General features: G+C 43.2%; 4 protein-coding genes across 5 annotated transcripts; 3 read left to right on the forward strand and 1 right to left on the reverse strand.

The window, feature by feature from the left end:
- Positions 1–539: 539 nt before the first annotated feature.
- Positions 540–15,899, reverse strand: REXO5 (RNA exonuclease 5). Its single transcript, XM_062503247.1, has 19 exons — positions 15,706–15,899; positions 13,867–13,988; positions 12,883–13,009; positions 11,949–12,033; positions 11,344–11,493; positions 11,092–11,180; positions 10,160–10,275; positions 9,263–9,401; positions 8,598–8,692; positions 7,161–7,263; positions 6,423–6,559; positions 6,009–6,117; positions 5,575–5,685; positions 5,315–5,452; positions 4,749–4,841; positions 4,071–4,290; positions 3,359–3,552; positions 2,659–2,768; positions 540–774 (listed from the first exon to the last, which is right to left on the reverse strand). Exons 1-19 carry the CDS (start codon positions 15,820–15,822, stop codon positions 708–710), a joined length of 2,322 nt encoding a protein of 773 aa, XP_062359231.1. The 5' UTR covers positions 15,823–15,899; the 3' UTR covers positions 540–707.
- A 104-nt stretch (positions 15,900–16,003) lies between these two features.
- On the forward strand, positions 16,004–16,405 carry LOC134050458 (ERI1 exoribonuclease 2-like). The gene is made up of 2 exons (XM_062503534.1): positions 16,004–16,026; positions 16,164–16,405. The coding sequence occupies exons 1-2, from the start codon at positions 16,004–16,006 to the stop codon at positions 16,369–16,371; spliced, it is 231 nt and encodes a 76-aa protein (XP_062359518.1). The 3' UTR covers positions 16,372–16,405.
- Positions 16,406–16,747: 342 nt separating this feature from the next.
- On the forward strand, positions 16,748–22,235 carry LOC134050457 (ERI1 exoribonuclease 2-like). Its single transcript, XM_062503533.1, has 6 exons — positions 16,748–16,869; positions 17,021–17,177; positions 17,697–17,797; positions 18,666–18,747; positions 19,412–19,500; positions 19,710–22,235. The coding sequence occupies exons 1-6, from the start codon at positions 16,801–16,803 to the stop codon at positions 21,051–21,053; spliced, it is 1,842 nt and encodes a 613-aa protein (XP_062359517.1). The 5' UTR covers positions 16,748–16,800; the 3' UTR covers positions 21,054–22,235.
- Positions 22,236–22,532: 297 nt separating this feature from the next.
- On the forward strand, positions 22,533–26,100 carry THUMPD1 (THUMP domain containing 1). Of its 2 annotated transcripts, XM_062503375.1 has the most exons (5): positions 22,533–22,748; positions 23,053–23,233; positions 23,574–23,822; positions 24,411–24,760; positions 24,895–26,100. In XM_062503375.1, the coding sequence occupies exons 1-4, from the start codon at positions 22,533–22,535 to the stop codon at positions 24,737–24,739; spliced, it is 975 nt and encodes a 324-aa protein (XP_062359359.1). In that variant the 3' UTR covers positions 24,740–24,760; positions 24,895–26,100. The 2 variants fall into 2 exon arrangements, with proteins under 2 accessions (XP_062359359.1, XP_062359358.1); XM_062503374.1 differs by having other exon boundaries at positions 24,411–26,100.
- Positions 26,101–26,192: the final 92 nt, after the last annotated feature.

The following is a 26,192-nucleotide window of genomic DNA, read 5'->3' on the forward strand; positions in this document are numbered from 1 at the left end:
GTGGAAAGCCATGCAAAGTCCACTCAGCCATGTGTTTTCCTTAAAACATCCCTTGCCCCTCCCACCACAGCCACATGGAAACTTTTCATGTGTGTGTGTGTGTGTGTGTGTGTGTGTGTGTGTGTGTGTGAGGGGAGGGTGGGGGTGGTCAGGGAAGGAGGAGAAAGTGGAGATTGTCCAAGAAGTATGAATCACTGATTCCTCCTTTCCATGGACTAAGTACAGCACTTTCCTGGAAATGAGGCAGCAACTCCAGTTCAGGAGCTGGCATTGCACAGTTCCAGAAATCCAAACAATTCCTGGGATCACTGTTAACTGCTGAGCAGCTGCTACAGGCTCTACACTGACCTGCTTGGCTGGTTTATGGCCTGGGATGTTCCAGGGGAGATGCCTCAGAGCTGGTACCTTGGTCTCCAGCAAGGAATGACATCCACAGGCCAATCCTGCCCAGCTCCTATGGAGCACTGCTCTGGATTGCCCCAGCACTGCCTAAGCACCTGACTGGCTCAACCTTCCCACAGCAAGAAGGGCTAATGGAAAAAGTTTTATGTTTTAAGACACTTTTGAATGGCTTTTATTTTTAGACATTATAGAAGATACAGAGTGAAAGCCTATTGTTCTTACGGTAAGAGATCTTTACAAAGACGTCAATATTTAAAGTAATTAAAAATATCTTAACAAAAGACTTTGCTTAAAATCTTGGCAGTTTAACAAGCACTCCTCCCTTCATCTTTTATTCCCATCAGACCAAGGCCGGATTGTGATCCGTGCATGCTGCAACACAAGTAAGAGGTGTGTTAGTTCTGCTCAGCTCAGCCTTCATGCACATAACTCTGCTGGGCTGGCTCTGAGAGGCCTGCACCCCCGGGGTCAGCACAATGAAAAATTAGATTTTTCCACCCCACAATTATTTGGCATCCATTTTAATCAAGAAGCCTCCTCTGAACTGTTGGTCCTCAGGGAAACAGTAATACAGGAACCTCACACTTGGCAAGAAATCTCTTCCCAGCCTGAGATGGAGTTCCCATCCAGCCCCCTCAGCAGCCTGAGAGTGTCAGCCAGGCTCTGTGGACTTCCTGAATCCACCTGTACTGCTGGTGGGATTCCTACCCCTTGGTGATGGAAGATTGTACTTAGTGAGAATAGTTGGAAATGGCCCTGGAAAAGTAAACTGGGACATGCTGAGCCCAGTGACTCTGCTGCAAAGGACACATGGTGTGGACTGCAACTCACAGCCATCCTCACCTCAAACCTTCCTGTGGGGTGACAGGCGAGTGTGATGCAGTGTGGCATGAGGTGATACAGGGGTAGAGAGGCAAATGATTAATCAGAAATGTACAGATGCAGCTTTAGCCTGAAGACGACAGCAGCTGATCCAATGCCCACAGGCACTGAAGTGCCCACAGCCAGGTCAAACTGGGGCACTGTTTGAATCCAAGCTGTGCCCAGGGTGACCTGCAGGGAGTTCTCTGCTGATAAGGCAGGAACTGCTGCTGGCTCTGTTTGCAAACTACAGTTGGGGTGGGGGGAAGAATCAACAACTGATGATGACAAATCGTACATTTTTTTTCCTAAAGTTATTAGTAACTGTACAATTAGAGCAAATCACAACATGAGCAGCTCTTGGCTGAAATGGTTTGTCACTGCCATTAAGCCTAAACATCTCTTGGTTTCAGATGAATCCTCTAGGGACAGGGTTTGGAGCAGAGGATTATACAGCATCATGGCTCTTCTCAGGAAGCCTTGCAAGTAAGGGAAGGGAACCTGGTGTGGCTGCCCAGCCAGGCAGAAGAGATTCTGCTGAGCAGCTCTGGCTCTGCTTCTGTTCCAGAGCCTGTCTGGTGTCTCCACAAGGAACAATGCCCCTTCTACTGAGAGGCACTGAAGAAAAACAAAGGTAGATGTGACCTTTATAGGCTGACCAGTGACAGTGAGAGCACAGAAGGCTGTTGAAGTGATTATGTCCTCAGTTACCAGGGCTTTTCTTATCAAAAGTTGAATCTTTCTGGTTAATAATTAAACAGTTCAGGCCCAGGGGCTGAAATGCAGGAAGCCCACTCCAGCTCCAAGTATCCCCCATAGCAGTGCTGCAGCCCAACTCAAATGCATTACTTGCTACTTCTGACAAAAGGTGAAGGACTCAGTGAACGAACAAATTTGGGATTTTTCATTTTTGTCCATCACATGAGAATAAGGGCATGAACCACCTCCTTGATCAGCTGTGGCTGAAGCACATTGTGGGGTACCACAACACAACAACAGGTAGGTGAGGCTTTGGCTGCAGTAATTAGGTGGTTTTAGAAACCACACCCCCAAGAAAATCCTGGCTGCTGTGGAAACTGTTTGATTCTCTCACAGCCACATAAAACTTATCTCATTGTCAATGGGGATGAAACATCCTCTGGGGGAGATGGGTGAACTGGTAAGATCTGTACAATTAATCAACACTGTGGACTCTCAGATACATGAACTGTGACTCAGGCCTGCTGTGTGGACATAACTTAGGGCTGAGGTTTTATTGGCCCAACATGAAAGTCAGATTAAGTAAAACAGCTTCTTCAGCCTTTCTCTTCCTTGTGCAGGGCTTTAATTTTTAATAGATAAAAATATTTTGCTCTCTCTTTTCCTTGGTTCTTTGCAAAATAGGTAGCAAGTTACCTGTTCACTCCAGGAAAGAGAACAACGCACAGGGTGTTGTTCTGCAGGCTTCTATAAAGCTTTTTGATATGGTGGTCTAACTTCTTCACCTTTTTCCTTAGATCCTGCTCCTGCATAAGTGAATAGAAGTATGAAAGTCCCCCATTCATCAGCAATTATACTTCTAAGTGTGTGGGGAGGCTGATCTTCGATGGAACAGGTGAGGGCAGCAGTGATGCTGCTCCTGCCTGGAGCCATCCACGTGGCAGTGCAGTGGCCCAGCTGCAGGGAGAACTACAGGCCCTGCTCAAATGGCACCATGGTAAAAATGAGAGCTGCACCTCCACAGTTCTCAGCTAGAGCTCTTTCCTGTGCAGCCACACAGCCACTCACCTCTCCCTGTGACTCCTGTGCTGCCTGTGCCCAGTCAGCTCTCCAGTGCCAGGCTTCAGTTCCTGGGCAGCACCACCCACTGCCCTGTGCAGCTATTTGGTTTTAATGTTATGATAATGTTTTTAATCACGTTATCTTGTGTGGTGTTATCTCTCAAACTGCTCTATGAGGACTGATCCTTGGAAGGCAGCTCCTTTTCTCCAGCACAAGGAGACCCTTCTGTCACAAGCAGCTCTGCACCTCAGTCAGCTCAAAGTTACCACTCCAGGTACCCAGGGCAGCCCCTCCTCACTAATTGCAACAACCACCAGCAGAGCCTCACACTCACAGTGTCTGACAGCTGCTCCATTTTCTCATAGAAGGTGTGTTTTCCTTGTTTCCCATTGCTGTGATTCATTTGCCAAATCCATCTCCAGAGGTGACCTGGAGCAAGGGCATTCCTGCTTCTTAGCTCACTACCCTTCATGGTCCATCCATTTATAGCTTCAAGGGCATCCACAGCACTCTGGGTTTTCTGGAATTCTGGAATGCAAAGAGAAGGCAATATACTTTGGCAATACTGTTGCTGCCTTCCTTGGCACCTGCAAGGCAGGGCTGAAGGTGTGCAGCAGGAGAGAGATGAGAAACAAATCACTGCAGCAGGCAGATCCTCATCTTGCTACAGATAAACATCAGACTAGAAATGCCAGTTGGCTGCAGCAGCACTTATCAAGCTGTTCTCACTTTGCAGGGGTGACTTCTGGTCTGTGTGAAGCTGCACAGTAGCCACCCCTCACATGGAAGTACTGGAGCCCATTAGCTACCTTGGAATTTTTCTAAGTAAATGTTTGGGGTTTTCTGAAGCAGTTGTTTTTCCTCTTCAATATTTAGCTGTAAAGTGCTCCTCCAAACAATATGTGCTTTCATTGGAGCATTTTAAATACCATCCATTTGAGCCTACCTGGGTTTCAGTAGCTCTTCCTGTCTCTGCACAAAGTCCCAAGGGCTGCTGAATGAGCTTATTTGAAGGAAATATGCAGGTTGTGTGTGAAGCTACTTACTGAGGAAACAGCAGTTCCTGTGCTTTCCACTCTGAAGATCCTTTGGCAGGAACAGTGTTTCCAGGTCTTTCAACTGGCTGAATTCTTCTTGCAAGTCTGTCTCTGTTAATGAATTCTTTAGACCGGCCACATAAATAACACCTTCATTTTCTACATCCAGTTCTAACTCCTTAATCAGAACATTGCAGTCCAGCATTGCTGCAGTGACTGGTCTCTGAACCTGGGGTGGATGCAGCAGGAATAAAAAGCATGTCAATGCTCTGCATTCTGAGCTTCTATTTTAAAGTATTTTTCTCCCATTGCCAAAAGTAGACAGGTGATTTTCATCACTTGAAATAAATATGACTAATGAAGGCTAACTTAATTAGTTATGATAAAGGGAGATCATATATGTAATGCAGAAACACTGTAAAGCTAAAATACCATGCTCTGTATAGACCTGTCACTTGGATCTGCCTTTTCAAGCTGCATGTGGAGGTCCAAATGCTTTCTAACTCCCCTCTACTGACAGGCAGAAAGGAAAAAAAGAGAGATCCAGCCACTTCCTTTCTGCCAATGGCCCTGAATTGTGCAGGGACAGGAAGATTGTAACAGCACAAGAAGCCAGCATTTGCTCAGATACACTGCTGTGATGTTTCAGAGGTATTGGAGGCTGTGCCTTTTGCTGTTTACCTTTACCTTAATGCAGGATCCTGCTACCTCAGCTCCATTCAGACTTTCCACTGCAAGCTGGGCAGCTTCCAGCACTTCATATTGGATACAGACATATGGCTTGAAATAGAAGAGTAAGAAACTTCAGATTTCAGTGAAACACATTAGGCCTCCCTTTAAAAAGTCAAGTCTCAATAAAGTTGTGCTTCCTTTTAAAACTACAATAATATAAAAATGTTGGGGGGTAAAATATGTAACACTCCACATACTCTAGCTGTTTAAAACCCCCTTCAATTAACACTACCTTATTTTCCCCTCCTTTGACTATTAAAGGCCTTAACAGATCAGTTCTATTTAGAAGGACAAAAATCACCTCAGCTTCCCCAGCACTTGAAGTCCTCTGAACAGCACATGTGCTGCACTTGTCACTGTGTGGAGCTTTTTAGGTACAATGATTGTAACTGATGGCTAAACTACCACAAAAAAAAAAAATCCAAACAGAATAACTGTTATTTCTTTGTTTCTAATCCATATCTTTCCAAAAGTTAATTCAGACTTTCCAGGTCTGTCAGTAACTTTTGAGTGCTCCTCACCTGGAATGTTTCAGTTACCACTCTGAGGGACTGGATTGGTCCACACTTCCCAAATTCTTTCTTCACAGATTTCATGCAAAAGTTGTCTTGAAAAGGACCTGCGTAAATTGTCAGCATGTCAGTCAGCTTGCTTCTCACCTGTTGGAACACAGATTAGAGAAGGCACTTCACAAAGCAAATGAACTAACTACTCAGTGCCTCCTGATAAATCACATCTCTCTACAAGCTCAGTATGAAGACTATTCTCAAACAAAAAATACCTTTTCATAAAGTCCAGCATGAAGGTGAGATGTAAGATACTCTGGACCCAAACTGAACTGAATGATACTGAATTTGGACAGGGGAACATCTTCCAAGGCTCTCTGAAGAATCTGGAGGGACAACAGCACACAAGACAATTGTACTGCAGAGGATCGGAAACAAGGCTATTGAATTTAAACTCCCAACTTTAATTTTCATTATTGTCCAAGAAAGCCCTCAGGCAGAAATTCTTCTTTGATGAGTCATGAGAGGATGCAGAGGATCAAAGCTCATTTCTGAAATGCTCAAATGGATTTAGCTAACCTGGTATTAACACTATTGCTAACAGTACTGTCAGTCAGCTTTTAAAACAGGACTCATCTACCCACTCCCAGAACAAGAACAACTTTGAACTATTTTAATGCTTAGACCAACCCACTCTAAGTCCATTCACCTGTTTGTTTGAAGTGCTCAGGTTACTCTGACACAGACCAGAAGAGTCTAATCCCTGTCTGCCCAAAAGGAGGGGTTCTTGGCCAGTCACTTGCAGACAATCTAAAAAACTGGCAGAGAGAAGTACACTGTGAATCACAGTACTTTTCAATATGGGGAATAACAACTTTCAAGAAATGCTTGTCAGAGGACTAAAATTAAGAAAATTGAAAGAATATTCTTGTCCACAACATCAAAAGAAGCCTAGGAAATACTCTGTGTAATTTAAGATGAAACTACTTAAAGTTTTTCAGCACTTTGCTACGATTGTGTCTGTCTGAAGATCCTGATGGCTCCAGTAAAATATAAGGCACTTGTTTGATTTTATTGAGGATTCAACTGAAGGAAAAACATACATATTTGAGAATCTTATTACCATGGTTTGGATAATGGTGGAGGCTCATTCAGCTGTTCCTGGAACCCACATCCTTGTGGCTGTTGTGCAGCTTTGTTATGTGAGACCTCAGCCAGTTTTTCAGCTGTCAGAAGCATCTCCAAGTTTAGTTCTGCTACCTTGGGGAAGGAAGAAGATTATTATCTAGCTTTCATCTCATCAGCTAATTGTAGCTGACCAAAAAGCCTGTGCTTTCCCTGTGAGTCATGCAGGCACACTCCAGCAGTGAAGAAACATTAATGGACATTAATTTCTTGCCTTATTATTTTCTGTTGTCATTTTCGAGCATGCAGCACTCACAGCATCAACAAGCAATCATCTCCAAAAAAGTTCTCTCAGAAATCAACAACACAAGGGACTCATAAAACCAGCTGAATCACTACCCCAACACACAAGGTCTCTCTTTTCTTTCATCTAGAAAAATTACAGGCATTCCTGCAGGCTGGAAGTGTCTCAGTCCTTCTTTACCCAGTGCCTCTCTTCAGGATCTTCAGCAATACAGGCTGGTGTCAGTGAGTACTGAGCACTGGTAGTGTCCAGGTTATTCAGGTATCTGGATATAGGCTGGAAGTAATAAGCTACCAAAACTGGGGCCTCTATCACAGCTCCATTTTCTCCTTTAAATCAGTAGGAGAATAGGCAGGAGTAGAGTTTTTTTCTTTGAAAGCACAACATTATGTTCTGTACTTTAGGAGATAAATCTTAATTAGATATAAGTACCTTTGTGGGTCCTTGCTCAATGAAGAACTGAGCTAATTCCAATGCAGCTCTAGCATCTTCTGTAGGATCATGCCCAAGCTTCTGTTCACACTGAATCTCCTTCCTAGGGCATCAAAATTAGATGTACAGGCAGGTTATCTGTTTTTCCACACTGATCAACATCCTGTCTTTTCTAAACTGTGTCCTTTTCAGGCAAAAGAGCTTTCCCCTCTCCAAAAAGGATTTTAGTTCTATGCAGCAGCATTCTTATGAAATATTCCAAAAAGTTACTACAAGAAATGTTTTTGCAATGTTGAGCAAAATGATTTATGGAATCACAGAATCACTAGGTTGGAAGAGACTTTCAAGATCATCAAGTCCAACCCATGCCCCAACACCTCAACTAGACCATGGCACCGAGTGCCATATCCAGTCTTTTCCTAAACACATCCAGGGATGGTGACTCCACCACCTCCCCAGGCAGACCATTCCAGTACTTTATTATTTTTCATGTGAAAAACTTTTTCCTAATATCCAATCTATATTTCCCTTGGTGCAGCTTGAGACTGTGTCCTCTGATTCTGTCGGTGCTGCCTGGAGAAAGAGACCAACCCCACCTGACCACAACCACTTTTCATAGAGTTGTAGAGAGTCACCTCTGAGTCTCCTTTTCTCCAGGATAAACATCCCCAGCTCCCTCAGCCGTTCCTCACAGGGTTTGTGTTCCAGACCCCTCACCAGCCTTGTTCCCTCCTCTGGATGTGCTCCAGCATCTCAATCTCCTTCCTAAACTGAGGGGACAGAACTGGACACAGCACTCGAGGTGTGGCCTCACCGGTGCTGAGTACAGGGGAAATTTGACAGAAGCAGTGCTAATACTTGCTACTCTGATGCATGACTGTTTTTAAATTTTACTTCTTTCTTGACCAATGGCCCAACTCACAATTTGCACACAGGCAGGAAGGCAACCATCAGTTCAGTAAATTTGGCACTGCAGAGTATTACCATTCACTGTGAGCATGGGGAGAACTATCTCACTAAGCTACTGTTCACTGACACACTGAGAAATACGATTCAAGTCAGTAAATCAGACTTTCATGCATTAACCTTTCTTGCCAACTGAAACAGCTCTCATCTGTGTGAGCCAGAGTGCCTCTGTAGTTCCACAATTCAATACACCTCTACAGCCCTGCAGGAAGGTGAGTTTTGCTGGGACTCAAATCTGGTTGGGTCACAGCATTCCTGCTTGCTCAAAGACAAGCCCATTTATTATGTTGCCTGATGTTTCAAGCAGCCACTAAATTCCTTTTTACCATGTCTTACTTGCACAACCTGCTCCTTTCTTTTGAGTCTTAGTAACAAAATAATAATTCAGATACTATTAGCAGCAGAGTAAGATCCTATAACTCACCATGACAGTTTCTAATCTTTCCCATGACAGCACAGTAATAATCTTACCCTAAAACAGCTTTGGCTAGAAATTTTAGCTTAAATCTTCGACCCTCACTTCTGGCGAAAAGCAGTGAAGTATCAATTACACTGGGGTGGATCATCTGGAGGAGAAAAATTATCACGAGTTTAGTTTAAGAACAGCAGACATACAGAACTGGACAGTAACTTCACAATGTTCTGTGCCTCTGCCTTTTAATTTCAGTTGCCAGTTTCTCCCTGACAGATAGCTCATCCACAAGACAGCAAAAGGAATAATGAAGCAAGTCCATCTCTCTATTTCCCACTCTAGTGGGAAATTCTAGATTGAGTTAAAAAGATTAATTATGATACAAGCATTTTAGATTGGTTAAATTACCCACAGAAAGGACTTCAGTTCTCCCCAAACCAGAGCTATCAGAAGCATCTGGGTAAAGCAGAGGAGTAAAGCTACAGTTGCAAAAATATTTGTGTCTGGATAGACTTCTCTCTTTTGGGTTCTGAACAGCCCCTTTCAAATTTTATAGTTGTGAGCAGAGTTCTTGGCTTTTAAATTCCTTATTATGAATAGCCCTATTCATAATGAAAAGCTATTAACAAGTGTAAAGTAATAAAAAGAGCAATTGTTAAAGAGTTTTTCAGGTGTGAAATGAGTAACACAGGATCGAGAAAAACACTCTTAAATACATACTCACTTCCAAAGCCTGAAGATCAAAATTTAAAGAATGGCCCACCAATACTGCATCATGGGGAAGCATTTTTTTTAGCCTGGTTTGGATGTCTGACAGTCTTGTCTTCACTGGAAGAAGCATTTTCTTTGTGACTCCTGAGAATCTTCAAAACAAAAGTTGGGTGAATTAAAAGAAACACATCAGCAACAGTGTGTGCGGGCAAATATTACAAGCAGGTCCTGTAAAATATGAACTCGGTGTAGCTAATCACAGAATGCTATTTACTGTTTTGTGTTTCAACATGAGGATATACTGCAGCTAAACTGCTAAAGAGTGCCACCACATCTGTTTCAAAAGTTTATTTCTCCAAGGTATTCTTAAATGATGCAGTTGGCATCAGATAGCACAGGTAAGGAAATACTGCAAGTCTGATGGTGGAAGGAGATGCTTCCAAGTAACCTAAGGGGACTGGGACATCACCTCCTGGATAAAGCCAGGTGGAGTTTTGAAGAAGACAAGCCTTGAATTTTGCCTACTTTTGTTATAATCCTGAGCTCCACCCTAAAGGTGTGTACAAGCTCTATGCAATTTTTTACATATGAGCAAATTTAGCTATGGACTGCACCTTATTTTATAACCAGCACTGAATAGTAACTTGTACTGTATATCATTAATTTGTAACAGAACTTTCCTATGGACACTGCAGAATGGCAATGGTTCTGCCTGGTAGTCCCACAGGCACTGTGCAGCAGACTGAACACATAATGTCACACAGCAAGAACTGTGTTCTTAACACTGAGGGAAATGCAGCAGGCACCTGTGCAAACCAAGGGATTTCTGAAAGGTCCTGTGTAACAGGCTGAATTTGAAAGGGCTACAGCCCTGAAAGACAAAGAGATAAGAAAAGTTTGTGCAAGTGACCTGGTGCAGTAGTTCACCACTCTGCTCTCAGGTTTGACCAGTTCATTCAGGAGGCACTGACCCTGGGCATCCACCAAAGACACACGGGTGACTTCATTCCCTTTTGCAGTCAGGCACTGTCAGGAAGAAGCAGAGGCAGTTGTTGAATCAGCACGATGCTGCCACTCAAAAACCTTAACTAACATCTGCTTTGGCTGCAGCAGCATCACTGCAAAGGAGTTCCTTGATTTAGAGACCTACCACTCATGGCTGGTGGTTTTATACTCTACTGTGCTTCATTTTAATTGTTAAATATGCAGTGTAAGCATGGTAAACACACAGGCAAGCATGGCACAGGAAAACTTTGTAAAGAAGTGCTGATTTCACAGAATCAGTCTGTGCTCTGCACTGCACAAGTGCCACTGACAGCTCCAGCCCCAGAGACGTTGTACAATTTAAAGACAGAGTCCAGGTTGTATCAAGAGTTATTCAATGCTAATGCCAAACAGACATCTCTGCAAGGCCAAAACTGCACTAGAGGACTCTTCACCACAGCAGCTGCCAGAGGAACTGTGACAGCTAAGGGAAAGATTCGTGACAGGGAAGTATCTTTCCTTTCCTGAATCTTGTAGAGAGATGAGGAGGAATTCCACAGCAGTCTCACGGGTTATTGCAACATTGCTGACAAGCCTGGAAGATCCAGCTGCTGCTCTGGGATCCAACAGAACTGAGCTCTCTGCTCAGGATATTATTTCTGTCTCATTGCCAGAACCACTTCTGGGGCCTCTCCCATAACTGCATTAGCACTGGTACCATCAAGGAAGGGACTGGTAGCAGATATTAAGATATCAGAAGTGGTTTCACAAATACACAGAGTGTTTGGCTCACTTGGGAACAGCTGTTAAGAGCTGGGTGCCTGACTATTTTGAAAGGCCACACACACTGATTTTTACCATTTCACAATCTAGACCGAAGAGGGGGCTGCTGTCTGTCCTCTGCTGATCACACTCTGTGGAGATGTAGCCTTTGGATCTAGGGGAACCTGGAGGGAGAATACACCCGGGAATAAGAAAAAGACCTTTCTTCTACAACTCATGACAAAACATATCACTAAACTGTCAAAACTAAAAAAAAAAAAAAAAAAAAAAAAAAAAAAAACCCAAAAAAACCCACAACAACTAAACAGCCCTCACTCAAAAACTGACCTTCTATGGGATAGCCATTTTTTTTCTGCTCTTCTAAAGTTAGAGTATAGCTTGTAAGGCCTTGTTTTTTTTCTCCGTATCTCCGAATGATGGGATCGCATTGCAAGTCTGAGCTTTTAGTAATGCATTCACTGCTGGTGGGAGTCAAGCCTGTAAAATACAGAAGCATCTGTCAAACTCAATTTCTGCATCAGATCAACACTTAGAGGCTGCACCATTTCAAATTACTACCTGGAACAACAGACTGGAGAGAGAGGGTCAGAGAAAAAGACACACAGTCTTCTTAGCTCTAACCTAATTTATATCTCTATCTCTCTGATTAGATACATTTTAGAATAAAATAATCACAAAATGGGTAGTAAAGCAGTAGGGATTAAATATGTTAAAAACCTTCTCTCGTTTTGCATTCACTTTGACAATTGGCCCAACATGAATTACTGAACTAGTCAGACTAAGAAATCTCATGGTTTAAGCCACTGTATGTGTTCCTTTCTAAACAGGTTTACCATGGCAGCACACTGGGATTGGAGAGGATGTAAAGTCATAAATTTCTGTTCACAGTGAGTCGCTGTCTTGAAAGAGACAATGCAAACCCAAAAAAATACCTTGTGGAGAGTTTTGAGGCTTCAGGTTTGTTCCTTCTCCATACAGGCTGACTGGGAAATTAGTGGAAGGTGCTAATGTGAACCTCTGAAAAAAGTGAAAACATGTTCATGACTTTGAAAGACAGGCAGAAATAAGAAGAAAATAAGGGGTTTATTGATTCCCCAAACCAGCCAAATTCAGAGGAGGATGGATAAAGTAATAGTGGACATATATTTGGTGTTTTATCAAGTAGAAAAACCCAACACAAACCAAACCTGTTCCGATGAGGGATGATACAGGATTCTTTGTACTACAGGACAGATTTGCCTTGCCTGATACGATCAAGAAGGCAAATCTCAAGGCTTTCTTTGATAGAAACTAAAGCCAGTTCCTGTCTTTCCAGTTAAGGTGTGATTTACATTTGCTGCAGTTCAGGAAGAACTCTCTTGAAGCTTGAATTCAAGTCCTTCTTTCATTCTATCTTCCTTCAAAAATGCTGCTTGTAAGTCAGAAAATTAAAATAATTATTCTAATAATATTTTTGGGAAATGGGAGAAACTTAACATAAAGTGCAAATAATAAATGTGATATTTTTCAACCAATGGGACTAGCATAACTCTACTGAGAGTCTCCTCACTCAAAGTAAATTCCAAATTATTAAAATTATTCCAAGATTGGCATCCTGTAGGTGCAGGATACGTAACAGTCAGATGACTAAAACATCAATAAACATTTCATTTGGTAAGACTTCAAAGTCTTGAAATCCTGTTCCTAATATCAAAGCCATGTCCTTTGTTCTGAGCTGACAACTGCTGCAAACAGATCCTCTCACTCACTGTCAAGGATGGCCACATCCTTGGAAAAGGCAGTAATTCCACTGTAGCCAGTATCCCTGGGATGTGGTTTCAGGACAGGAAGAAGTTTAGAAGACACCAATGCAGTCTGGAGACTTACATGCTGGAACACTTTCCTGAGGTATTTGAACTGTAAATAGAATCTGTAGAAATGTAGTTGGCTCATTTCATGTAGAACAACAACCACAACCCCAGCCAGGTGGCTTTGGTGATAAATACGGCACCAGCTGCAGTTAAAAAAGAGCAATAATTAAAAAAAAAATAAAAATAAAATCAAAGCAAAACGATTGTCAAGCGCCCTTAAAAAAACAGTTGGAACCAGCCCAGCTTTTAAGTCAGTAAATGGCAAAGTGCCAAATGACTTCAATAAGAAGAGGCTTTATAGCTTATCTCGAACAGCCACATATTCCTGGATAGAATACAGGAGACAGAGAAAGAAGAGTTATGGCAAATTTCTGCTGCATACCATTTCAAGACATGTACCTCATTCATATGCATCAGAATATGAATGTATGTAGTGATGCAGTCTGGTGAATTAATGCATCAAAATAAGTTTCACAAAATAATTTTCTATTTGCTACTAAAATCTAAAGTGGGGTATTTTCTGCTTTGAGTTTCATTTAATTTCATTTCTGCCATTCAAGGTTATAAACCCTCCTCAGCCTTTCCCTTCCAGGGCTGAGAAGTGGCCCAGAGAAAGGGAGAAGTGACTAAAATTTTTTTCTAAAATGCTCTAGAACACTTGATTTCAATTATATGAAATGAAATGCATTCATGAAATGCATTAATATTTGTGTTAATGTTTTAACAGGGTATTTTGTTTCTCACTGTGTGGAGCTTCTTCATTTCCAGAGCAGTCATTTAATTTTTCATGAAACAAAAGGATGGAATGGTAGGATTTTTGCTAGAAGAGGTATTCTGCTTCCTGGTCAAGTCTAACAATAACTAGATCTGCACAGTCCAGGCTGCCATTATGGCAACTCTACAGTGAGCGTTCCAAACCCAGCACTGCCAATATTCCTTTAGGAACATTTTCACACCTCGGGAGAACACAACACCAGGCTGATTGCAGCTGTGGATATACCTGGGCTGTGCTGCATTGTGGCATTTCCCCAGAGCTGCATATTTCAGCAGTTCATACAGCTGGTCCTGGCTGATTTCAGAGTCTTCACCAAGCAGAGCTGCTGACAAATGACAGGACTTTTCCTGTGGAAAGGGAAAACCTGGTAAATAGAGGTTGCATGTAATCACACTAGTCCATGAAAAAAAAAAATAAGAAAAAAGGAACTATTTGGATACAACCAATTACATTTAAAGTAACTCTTCCACTTGTTATGGGCAACAGTTTCCTTGCAGATCCCACTTTAATACTACATTCACTCAACATTTCAGTAACTCAGGTCATCTAACTTGAAAGATTTATTAAATAAAGATTAACATAAGCAGATGTATGCAGGAAGGAGACAACTGATATGCAAATGCAGTATCCTGGTTTTTCAACTCTTTCCCCCACTGCTGCTGTAGAGCTTTAAACATTTGTACAAGTGTTATATGGAGCCACTGGCTCTGTGGGAGGCCTTCTCTGTCTACAGTGTGGGATCTGCTCTGCCAGAAGGGTTTGCTGACCCCTGCAGGGAAAAACGCTTCAGTAAAATCCAAGGCAGCTGCAGAAAGAAAACACTGAGGAGATGAGGTGGGGACTGTGCCACACAGTTCTACACAGCAGTTCTCGAAGCCTAAATGCACAAATTCTTCTAAAGGCTAATTAGCAAGTAAATGTGGTATTTTGATGATCTCCACTGACCATGGTCTGTTCCAAATGACCAGATGGCCTATTCCAAAGAACTCCTGTAAAAATTTTAAAGATATTCTTTTTATAGGTGACGAAAAGCCATCAAGGCATATAGGGTGAAAAACACCACCCAACACTAGAGAATGTAAAACCTCACAGCATGAACAACCACTGGAAGTTCTCTTCCCCTGCACACTAACAAGCCGTGCGCTCAGTAATTTGGACAGAGCCTGCCCACATGGGACTGAGCTGGCGTGCTTTTCAAGACATTTGTCACTGGGTAAGGAAGTTAAAGAGAGGTGACAACCTTCATGGCTCCAGTGGTTAAGAATCATGTGGCAATAACACCACAGGCTGGTGTAATTGCTAGTGCCTCATCTCTCATGTTAAGCGAGACAAGTAATGACACCGTTGTTTTCAATACGGCCTAAATAAAGCTTTGTGAAAATACCCGCACAAAGAGCAGAGGTTTTGATTCACCGAGGAGAGGATACTGCCACCCAGAGGAATTTGTCTCTAACCGGTACAAACAGGACTGTCACAGGCTGCACACGCCAGCTCCTGTTCCACGGGCACTGACTCAGGGTGCCCTGGGTGAGGTGTTACCCTGGGGCTGCTCTGCATCCTTCAGGGGTGCATATGCTGAGCAAACACAACACTCCTTTCAAGATCTGCTTTGTTTACGAGAAGATCATACTGGAGAATGTATCTATTTTTAAAACAAAATTCCTTAAATGTAAAGCTGAGCACTCCAAATGAGTTATTTTCCACATCTCTTGGAGCAGAATCCAAGCCATTAACAGGCTTCCCAGGGCAGTGGTCACGGCCCCAAACCTGCCAAGGCTCGAGAAGCGTTTGGACAATACTCTCATGCACACGGTGGGATTGCTGGGGTGTTCTGTGCAGGCCAGGAGTTGGACTAGGCGAGCCCTGTGGATCAACTCAGAACAATCTACGGTGTCATCTGCGGGCGCTGGCCGTACCCGACCCTGCCGGTACACTGCCGGTGTACACGGCTTTGCTGAGCCCCCAGCACCCCAAGGCGGGACACAGCAACACCCCCGAGCAGCGGCTGTAAGGGACACGCGGCCCGCACCGCGCTCCTCACAGCGCCGGGCGCTCGGCTCTCACCTCGGGGCCCAGGCCCGGGCCGCCGCCATCGGCCTTCCGCCTCTTCCGCGCCGCCCGCGGCCCCTCCGCGCCTTCGCCGGGCCGCTTGCACCCGTTGAGGCACAGCCCCTTCGCCATGTCCCACACGGGTCAGACGGCCCTTCCCGGCCCGGCACAGCCCCGCGCTCCCGGGGGCTCTCGGATCGCGCTGCGCGGCGCCGAGACCGCGGCGGGAGCAGCCGAGCGCCGAGAGGCGATGGGGGCGGGCCCGCGGGAGCTTTGAAATGGCGGCCGCTCGCTGAGGCGGCGGAGCGTGGTCATGACCACCAAGCGCCTGGCCAGGTCCGTGTCCGTGTCCGTGTCCGTGTCCGTGTCCGTGTCCGTGTCCGTGTCCGTGTCCGTGTCCGTGTCCGTGTCCGTGTCCGTGTCCGTGTCCGTGTCCCCGTCCCCTGAGCGCGGTCCGTGTCCCGTGTCCGCAGGCGGCTGGGGCTGGCGCGGAGCAGCGCTCGGGCGCGGAGCGGGGCGCGGGCGGGCGCGGGGCAGCGCTTCGCCTTCCTGATCGTCCTGGACTTCGAGGCCACGTGCTGGGGGGACCGGGGGCAGCGCGGCCCCGAGATCAGTGAGTGCACCGAGCTGTCTTTGGGCCGTGTGTCGATATGTGTCTTCCTTGTATTATGTTCCTCTTAACCCCTGGCGTTTCAGCCCCAAAGTAATGGAATAATATCTATATGAATCATAGAATTGTGTATACATATATCAGAATATTCTGAGCTGGAGGAGACTGACAAGGATCATCGGGTCCAGCTCTTAAGTGAATGATCCACACAGGGATCAAACCCACAACCTTGGCCTTATCATCATCATGCTTAAGCTCTATGTTTATATTTATATGTGTGTGTGTGTGTGTGTGTGTGTGTATGTATATAACAGAATAATGGAATATGCTGAGTTGGCAGGGATGCGTATAAAAATGGTATTCCTGTGAAGTTTTAACCTTTCTGGCTTTGTGTTTTGGTTCTGTTTTGTTTTGTTTCTTCTCCTTCTGTGTTTGTTGCAGTTGAATTTCCAGCAGTCCTGTTAAACACCTCAACAGGGGTGATTGAATCTGAATTCCACATGTATGTCCAGCCCCAGGAGCATCCTATTCTCTCTGAATTCTGTACAGAACTAACTGGCATAGCACAGGTATAATTATGATTTAGCATTGTTTTACAATTGTATAATTGCTGTTTACTATTTTATTTAAAGAGGCCTTTAAAGGGCTAGAAAGAAATAAATCTCAAACAAATTTCCATGCATTCTAACATATACATGCTTCTTGTTCTGTTCCTTGAAGAATCAAGTTGACGAAGGGGTGCCTCTAAATATTTGCTTATCACAGTTTTTGAAATGGATTCAAAAGATACAAAAGGAGAAGAAAATTATATTCAGTACAGATAGTCAAAGTAATTGTACTTCAGAAGCAAAAGCGTGTGCCTTTGTTACTTGGACAGGTAAATAACTTTTTCATTTGTTTTTTCTGCACAGTAATAACATTAGGTGGCACTAGTGAGATTGTGTCTTCATTTCTAGACAGCCAAAATCCTGTTACAAGGTATTAAAAATGTGGAATATTGGGATAAGACTGAACATATGAAACCCATGGAATCCTGATATGTTCGCTGAATCTTTGACTCCAGGGTCTGACACTGTTAAATTTTTCTGCTTTAGTGAACTATATGCCCATTCTTCATGTGTCTAAATGTCTTTGAGATCTTTAGCTGTCTGAAGTTATTTACTAACAACAGGGGTTTGCTTCCTCTGGTGTCCCCTTGCAGTGACCCCAGAGTTTCCCACGGACAGCCACTTCACAGCCTGTGCCTTCTGTCCAGCAGCACAGGATGCCGATACTGTTTTGATGTTGTGTCCATTTATGTAGATTTTTAGGCCTTATAAAGGAACATATAGCCCACATTATGTGGGTTTTAGGCCAGTTCTGTAGTGGTGGATTGACTGTGGTTTTCCCTGCACAGACTGGGACCTGAGTGTGTGTTTGCACTACGAGTGTAGAAGGAAGCAGCTGCACAAACCTGACATCCTGAATTCCTGGATTGATCTCAAAGCGACATACAGGGTGAGAAGATTGACAGACTGAAACATTTCTCCCCACACTCACCTCAAATGTTGACTGTACCTGAGCTTACATGGCAATGCTGTATGTCCCAGTGACCACAGTAACTTGGTTTTATTTTGTGTTGTTATTGCTTAATAACCAACTGCCCTAGAACTGTGTGAATTTAAATAGAAATCTTAATGCTAGGAAAAGATTGTTGTTTGGTAAAAGAATTATAATTATGAGAATTTATGAGCTGCTCTTCCTTTCCTGACACGTTTTGCTCTCCTTACTTCCTATCTTTTTTTTGTTCTGTGTGCTCTTATTGCTGCCTTATATTGCTGTGTAGCAAGTCATCATTATAGTCTGTTTAGAGGTACTTAGAGGTACCTTAAGAGGTAGGCAGCAGAATTAGGTCTCTAAAGATAAACAGTGTGGATATTTCCCCTTTCTAGTGATAAAATCAGATACTCATATCAGGAGCAAGTAATAATACTCACTTTTTTCACTTAAAAAAATGTCCATACCTATGCCAAATATATTCATGCCCATGCCTTTGATTGCATCTTAAAGCTGTATAGTTGTATTCTTCAATGCTGTTGTGGTAAGACTTTCATGAGTGTAAGCTATAGAGTACAGACAAATTACTCTAGAGCTCAGAATGGATTTGCTTAAGACTGAGAGAAGGGATTCATAGTTCTTTCCATTCTGATTTCTAATGGGGTAAGTCACTTAGAGTCTCATCCTCACTGTAAAATGCAGATACCAAACTTGCTTAATTGCCTTATGAGATTTATTATTCGTAAGAGGATATTTCTGAAATGGCTTCGCTTCACTAGGGAAAGGTTTTGAAATGCTTAATCTTAAGCATCTCTGTTTCTTTCCTTAGGCCTTCTATAACAGAAAGCCCAAAGGACTAAATGGAGCTTTGCAGGATTTGGGGATAGCTTTTGAAGGACGGGAACATTCTGGTAAGCACAGTGATCCTCATTTCAATACAGATATATAAATATATGTATCTAGCTAAATAGTACTGTTTAGCTTTAGTTAGCTAACTTAACCTAAAGCAGCTAGTTAATAGCTAGTGATTATTCTGAGTTGTAACTACTGTTTCAGGTTATGTCATGTTCTGTCCAAAAGACCATCAAAACAAAGTCAAAGTGCTCTGAGATCAGTATGTTATTTCTAACCTCATACTTCATTTCTGAAATCTCTCTACTGCTACTGAGTGTATGTTCACAAGATCAATTTATAAATTGCTAGGATTGCAAAAGAAAAGACGTGGAGGGAAAATAAAGAAACTTGATTTTACTTGATAGCTCTGGATATCATGTTAAGTAAAAGAATTCTGGCATAATCTTGTTTTTTTTACTTGATTAATAAAAAGAACAAGGATATTTAAAATTGTGAATAGATATTCAGCTCTATGGATAATTCTTCAGATGTTTCAGCACAGAGAATTATTTGAACTTTTCTACTTCCACTTCCCTTTTTTGAACTAGATGACTAAGTGTCACAGTTCTGTGACTCCTTGTCATTCATGTGAGGCTTACCTAGATTACATTTTTCCTGTAATAAGAATTAACCCCAGTATCAGCTTAAAAAGGAGACATTAACATAACCATACTTTTGAAGGGTTGGATGATTCCCGGAATACTGCTCGTCTTGCTTGGAGGCTGATCTGTGATGGATGTGTGCTGAAAATTACTAAGTCTTTGGATAAGGTTAGTCACTACTTTGTATCTTCTGTCTATTTGCTTTGTAGCCTGGAATGCAGATGAAAGGTGAGCTATTCAAATAATAAACCCAGCATCTTGACTATGATTTGGAAAGACTATCCTTAGCCTGATACACTTACTAATTTTGTGCATTTATTCCCAAAATGTCTGGGTATTCAGTTCCCAGAATCTGCTTTTGTTTATGGACTCCCTAGGCACATCAGAAGAGTAATTTAATTTCCAGAACACTGATTGTAAACGTCACTGACAAGACTCCACTGGGAAGTAAGAGCAGACCTGAAACATCTAGAGATGGAACTAGTGAAACAAAATCTCTGGCTGGGAACAAACACAACAATATTGCTGGAAACAAGATAAATTCTAATGCACAGACTGGGGAACAGCAGATCACTTGCACTGATCCCTCTGCAGATGTCCGAGTTGTACCCAGCAGCAGCTCAAGGACTGAATACCAGGCTCAATCCCACAGCTCTTCAGCAGCATCTACTGACAGGTTTCCTGTTCCTCTGGGTCTGGCACAGCCATGTCCCAGTCCTGCATCAACAGGCATCCAGCAGGGATTGAGAGTTGGGCAGCCTCTGAGAACAGCCAGGCCCAGTCTCCCAGTACAGGGATCAGGGCTGGTGCTTGTCTCCACCACCATCCCCTCAGTTACTCTCTCCAGTGGGGACATCAGCACCAGTTCTGAGTGCTTGTCTCTGCTGACAGACTGGGAAGATGTTGCTTTGATACCAGAATCTCAATATGAACAAAATTCAGACTCTGTTCAGCTCAAGGATGACTCAAGTACAGATTGTCTAACAGTATTTGAAGAAGAAACTATTTCAAAACAATTGGCTGTGACAAGTTCAGATAGTCAGAGTCTGGAGGAAACTGCAGCATCTACGGAACCTCTGAGGTCTGTTGTTTACAAAAGTCCTGATACTACAGTCTATAATATAGAGACAGTACAAAGGCAGACTTCAAAATTTTCAGCTTTTAAATTACCATCTGCAAAGGGAAATGCTGTTTCAGCACAATCAGCATTAACTGAAAATTATTCTACTCCTTTAAAGGCTCTTAAAAGAAAACCAACTAGTCCAAAGATATGCCCACCAGCAAAAAAGCAGTCTTTTGATATATATGAAGAGAAAACGTCATCTTTTGATCACTCTTTACCTTTGAGAAGTTCAAATTTAGGCAAAATACCTCCTGTTGTTCTAAACTCCACAGTCAATTTGAATGAGTCTGTAAGAGCTGTGAGAAATGGAAAATCAACTCCCCCTCTGTGTAACTGCGGCCGAAGAGCCAAAAAACTCTGTGTGTCAAATGCTGGCCCAAATCATGGCAGAGCATTTTTTTGTTGTCCTGTTGGCAAGCAAGGAGATGATAAGAAAAGCTGTGGATATTTCAAGTGGGAAGATGTGCTTCTGAAAGAGAAATCTAATGGTCTCACCTTTAATGCAGATGCTTTGACCTCTCTTGGAAATGTTACTAGTAATACAGAAAATCCCTCCTACAAAAAGTATCTGTGTCTTAGACCCTCTATGAGAACTTGAAAATGGATACCATTTTTTGTCTGAATCCTAAACTCTCTTAAGTTTCATGCTTAATGTAATAAGAACAGTCAAATGATGTCAGATATTCTCAGAATAGGACAAAAAGGACAGTTCTTGGGTAACATAGATAGAAAGGAAAGTTGCTCAAACACACAAAAACATCATCAGATCATAAAGTATCTCCTTAATAAAGTGTGCGAGAATGGGTAAAACTATTAATTGCTAAAATTAGAGTATGAGCAGCTGTTGCTACAATTAATAAATTTCTGTTCTATCCTATATTTAAAATACTTTACTATTTCAGTCCTTGAAGATTTCAATGACACACATCTTATTTGCACTTTTTTACCATATATTTGTAATGCCTACAACTTTTCATGTTTGAAACTTGAAACATTTTAAAATATCTTTAGGAGATGTCGCATATCAAAAGTGATTCTTGAAGCAATAGTATTCTCTTCAACTCTTACAGAGTTTTTTATCCTTTAAGTAATAATAAAGATAAGATGCTGACATTTTGTTAAATACTTTATTTAATACACATTACTGCTGTGCTCCTGCCTCTCTGAGTTTCCCATTTTGTGTCAGTGTCTACTTTAGTTTGTAGTATAGCCCCTGGGACAGACAAATTATGGGAATCAGGTATTAATGTATTCAAACTTAAACTAAGAAGGATATAGTGTAATGTCTTACTTTACATTACTGTGTAAATTTTCTATGTGTTACATTGTAAAAAGCCTGCAAAAAAGCAGCAAGTACTTAAATTTTTTTTCTCCAGTTCTGGCGCAATTTGCTTCCAATAGTGGTTTTCTTGTATTGGATTTGGAGCAACTGCCTTGGTCAGTTTTTTTTTTTTCTTCCACAGATCAAAACCTGTAACAATTTTTGCCCTTTTAATTGTCCAAGAAGCTTCAAAGTTACAGGAGGGAGAGGGGGCTTTTTAGGGACCGGGATGCATACAGACACCTTCCTTTAGGATCTCCGCTACAGGCCACGACTGTTCTGTTAGCACATGCTCGCTGTTTTTCCAAGCCTCCCTTTACCTGTTCAGCAGAGTTTTTGGTTGAGCTAGTCCCTCTACACCGTGATGCCTTCGGGAGTCGAAGCATCTCTCCGTCCGTGGAGCGCACGGTGTCGGACGCGGCGTTGCAGAGCTGCACCGAGGGCTGCTTGCTCCTCTCAGTTCGGAATTATTAACACAGACTTTAGCTCTGGAACCGGAGCTTGGGGGAAGCGAAAGCATCAAGGGCTACGAGTTTGGCTGCGGCTGAGCGCGCCACCAGAGCGCTCCGCACGCCGGGTCCGCGACCCGCGCTCCGGAGTCTCGCTGCCCCGCGGGTCGGTCCCGGAGTCTCGCTGCCCCGCGGGTCGGTCCCGGTGCCCGCGGCCGCCGCTCCAGGCGCGGCGCTGTGCCGGGCGGGCGGGCGCGGGGCAGGCGCGGCGCTGACGCCATCGCGGCGGTGCTGGCGGAGCTGCCCCATGGCCGCGGCCGAGCCGGCGGCGCGGAAGCGGCGGCCCAAGGGGCACTTCGGGGCCGGGGCCGGCCGGGCCAAGCGGCCCCGCGGCGCCGGGCGGCAGCTGGAGGCCGGCATGCGCGGCATCCTCATCACCTGCAACATGAACGAGCGCAAGTGCGTGGGGGAGGCCTACAGCCTGCTCGGCGAGTACGGGGACCTGCTCTACGGGCCCGAGCAGGTGCGTGCAGCGGGGCCGGCGGGCGCTCGGGGCGGGCTGGCGGCGGAGCGGCACCACGAGGCCTCGGCTGCCGCTGAGCGTGTGGAACGGGCCCCGTGTGTGTGGAACGGGCCCCGTGTGTGTGGAACGGGCCCCGTGTGTGTGGAACGGGCCCCGTGTGTGTGCGCAGCACGGCCCCGAATGTCCCAGGTTCTGCAGGCGAGCCCCTGCAGATCAAAGGCCCGGCCCGTGCCCCGGGCCCACCGCGGGCTCTGAGCTGGGCGCTGCTGCTCGCTGCTCACCAACAAATGGTGCCTGTGTGAAGTTTTCAGATCACGAGGAGAGGCTGTCTGGAAGCGACAGGGAGGAGGATGAGGATGATGTCGAGGCAGCTCTGAAGAAGGAGGTTGGCCAGATCCGTGCCTCGACGGAGCAGAAGCTGCGGCGGTTCCAGTCGGTGGAGAGTGGTGCCAACAACGTGGTGTTCATCAGAACCCAGGGCATAGGTGGGACTTCAGCTGATACTGGGTAATGCAAACTGCTCCCAGCACTGTTAGTAAAAGGCCACAGTGTGGCTTCCAAGTAACACCTATTTATCAAAAAAATACCCTTCCCTTTGGTCGTGCTACTGAACTTTGTTGTTAGTGAAGAAGCTAAAGGTAGAGGAAACTGCTTTGAGAAAACAATCTTTGATTCTGTAGTGTTGGTGTTGTCAAACAGTGCTTTACATATAAGGATTTGAGGCCGTCAGCAGTGCAGCCAAGTTCCCAGCTTATTATTTAGAAGGGGAAGACAAGAGATAATGCCTTCAATTTGTTGCTTATACCCCAACTGTTTTTCTTGTAGAACCTGAGAACCTGGTGCATCATATACTAAAGGATATGCACACCACTAAAAAGAAGAAAACAAGAGTCATTTTGCGCATGCTGCCCATTTCTGGAACTTGCAAGGCTTTTATGGAGGATATGAAAAAATACACAGAAACTTTTTTTGAGCCTTGGTTTAAAGCCCCTAACAAGGGTACTTTTCAGATTGTTTACAAAGCTCGTAATAACAGCCATATGAGCAGGGAAGAAGTAATTAAGGAACTGGCAGGTATGTATGGATTTCACATGAAACAGAACAAGTTTACATGCACAAGTATATTGCATGCACAACATGGGTCAGACTATTAAAAGAGGTCATAATGGACTTACATATTTGTTGCTTAAAACCTCTGTGTTGAATTTTAAAAGCTTCTCTAAGAGTTAAAGCTTGACATCAGTATTCCTTATTGGTGTTGATGTCTTAAGAGAATATAAGCAGAAGAGGGAACAGTGTTGAATATAATTTGTGGTATCAGTTACATGTGCTTTGAAATGGCTGCTGTTAGGCTTTCTCTCTGGATGCTGTATTGGAATAATAATGTTACTATTTCTGTTCAATATTTGACTCATATAATAGCTCCACCTTACCTGAGTATTCTATTGAATGGATAGAAATTAAGAGAGAGGAGGCAAAATCCCCCTCAGTGGTAGCCAGTTATTTTTGTAGTTTCTTAAAATAGCAGAACAGAGCAGGGTGTACCACCAGTAAGACTGAAGTAAGTAAAAAATAATGTCACTGTTAGTGCTGAGAAACAAGACATGCTTATGCTCTTAAACAGTTTTCCCAGCATCTTTTAAATTGCATCTTCTTTTTCAGGAATTGTGGGCAGCCTCAATCCAGAAAACAAAGTTGATCTTAATAATCCACAGTACACAGTTGTAGTGGAAATAATAAAAACCGTCTGTTGCTTAAGTGTGGTGAGGGACTATGTTCTGTTCAGAAAATACAATCTACAGGAGGTGGTGAAAAGCGGCAAAGAAGATGCACAGCAAAACCCATCAAGTCTGACAGAAGAACAGAGTTCAGAGGTAGTTAAAGCAGAAACTGAGGAAGAGGAGAAGAGCTCTAAAGAAGTAAAAGAAGAGAACAAGAATCAAACTGGAATAGAATCTGAGCCCAAGGGGAATGATGCTCTGACAGTGTAGAAAATGTGATACAAGGGAAAGGTAAATGTAATCCAAACACATAAAAAAAAGTTGCTCTGGAGTTCTGAAAGGGTGTTGGAATGAGGAGAGGAGGTTTTGTTTTGAAGTCCTGGTTTCAAAATCCACGTGTGTAAGAATTTTAATGCTCGTTGCAGGTGGAACTGACATTTCAGCAGATGCAAGGGTGCTCAAGAGTGCATCACCTTTCTGGTGAAGCTTGCTGTTATCCTGCAGCTTTGTTCTGCATTTCCTGTACCTGGCACACAAAGCAGGGGTCTGTGCATGTATATGTAGATGTGGCCAGACTGAAATGTATGAACTCTCCTTTGTTATATCTGGAGGCTACAGAAGCCAAAAGGCAGCACAGAAGCAGCTCTGAGCAATTACTGTCAGAGGTGAGAGATCTGGAAAAGAGTTGGTTAAAGAGAGTTTTGGGAAGGAAGTGAGCTGACAGCTGCAGAAGTCAGTAACATTTTTCTGTGTCAACAACAGAATGAGGTAAATCCAATAATTCGATGGAGGGTTTTATACATATAAATACACAAGGATATGCTGTCTTGACATGAATGGAAAGAACTGTTATGATACATATAAATACTTGAATATTATGATTTGGAGTAAAAGATTGGACTGTTTTAGAAGTACAGTGCAGGCATTGCTGATAGTTTTATCAAAAACTACATGTGTGTTTACATTAGCTGTGTATGCAGCACTTACTGGTTTGTAGTAAATGCTGTAGTCACTGAATGGAATCCTTTTGACTAATTTTCTGCAGATAGCCTTTTGCTGCTCTTTCCAAAGACTCCATTCTTGGGGGATTTTATAAAGTGTTCTTGGTTTTATTTTATTTTCTTAAGTCTCAAAGTTTGAATTTAAATACTGCTTGGAAGCTTCTTACGAAAAGCTCTCCATTATACTATACTAGGTAAGGGGAATTAAATTTTAATTTTTGTACAGTTTTAGCTTTATGGTATTAATTTTGTTTCAGACTGAAAGTAATGCTAGTGAGTCTTTCTGTTGTCTTATTGTTACAGTGGACTGTCCCTGTGACTCCTAAAACTCAACCAAAACCAGTGCAGCTGTAACTTGCTTTCCAACAGGGTTTTGAATATGCTTCTTGTAGAACTTTCTAGCTTTAGTATTTAATTTCTAGCATAAAAGCCTGTGCGTTGCTAATGGGAAAAGACTTATCTTGAAGAACACAATTTGTTACTTGTCTTGGTTTAATGGAAACAATGTGTTCAAGTCTCTCATAATTTTTATTTTCCTCTTCTTTCAAAATAATTTCAAAAGTTGGAAAAGGAAGATGACTTTTTTCCCTAGTTCTGTCTCCCTTGCAAGCCATTTATTAAAACCCTTCTTTCGTATGTCCTGTGGTGTTTTCTTTAAATTTTTGAAGATTTTCATGTGTGGATTAAAAACATCAATGTCTGAGTCAAACAAAGGAAAGAAC

The sequence above is a fragment of the Cinclus cinclus genome, chromosome 16 (genome assembly GCF_963662255.1).
Source record: "Cinclus cinclus chromosome 16, bCinCin1.1, whole genome shotgun sequence".
NCBI classification, from domain to species: domain Eukaryota; kingdom Metazoa; phylum Chordata; class Aves; order Passeriformes; family Cinclidae; genus Cinclus; species Cinclus cinclus.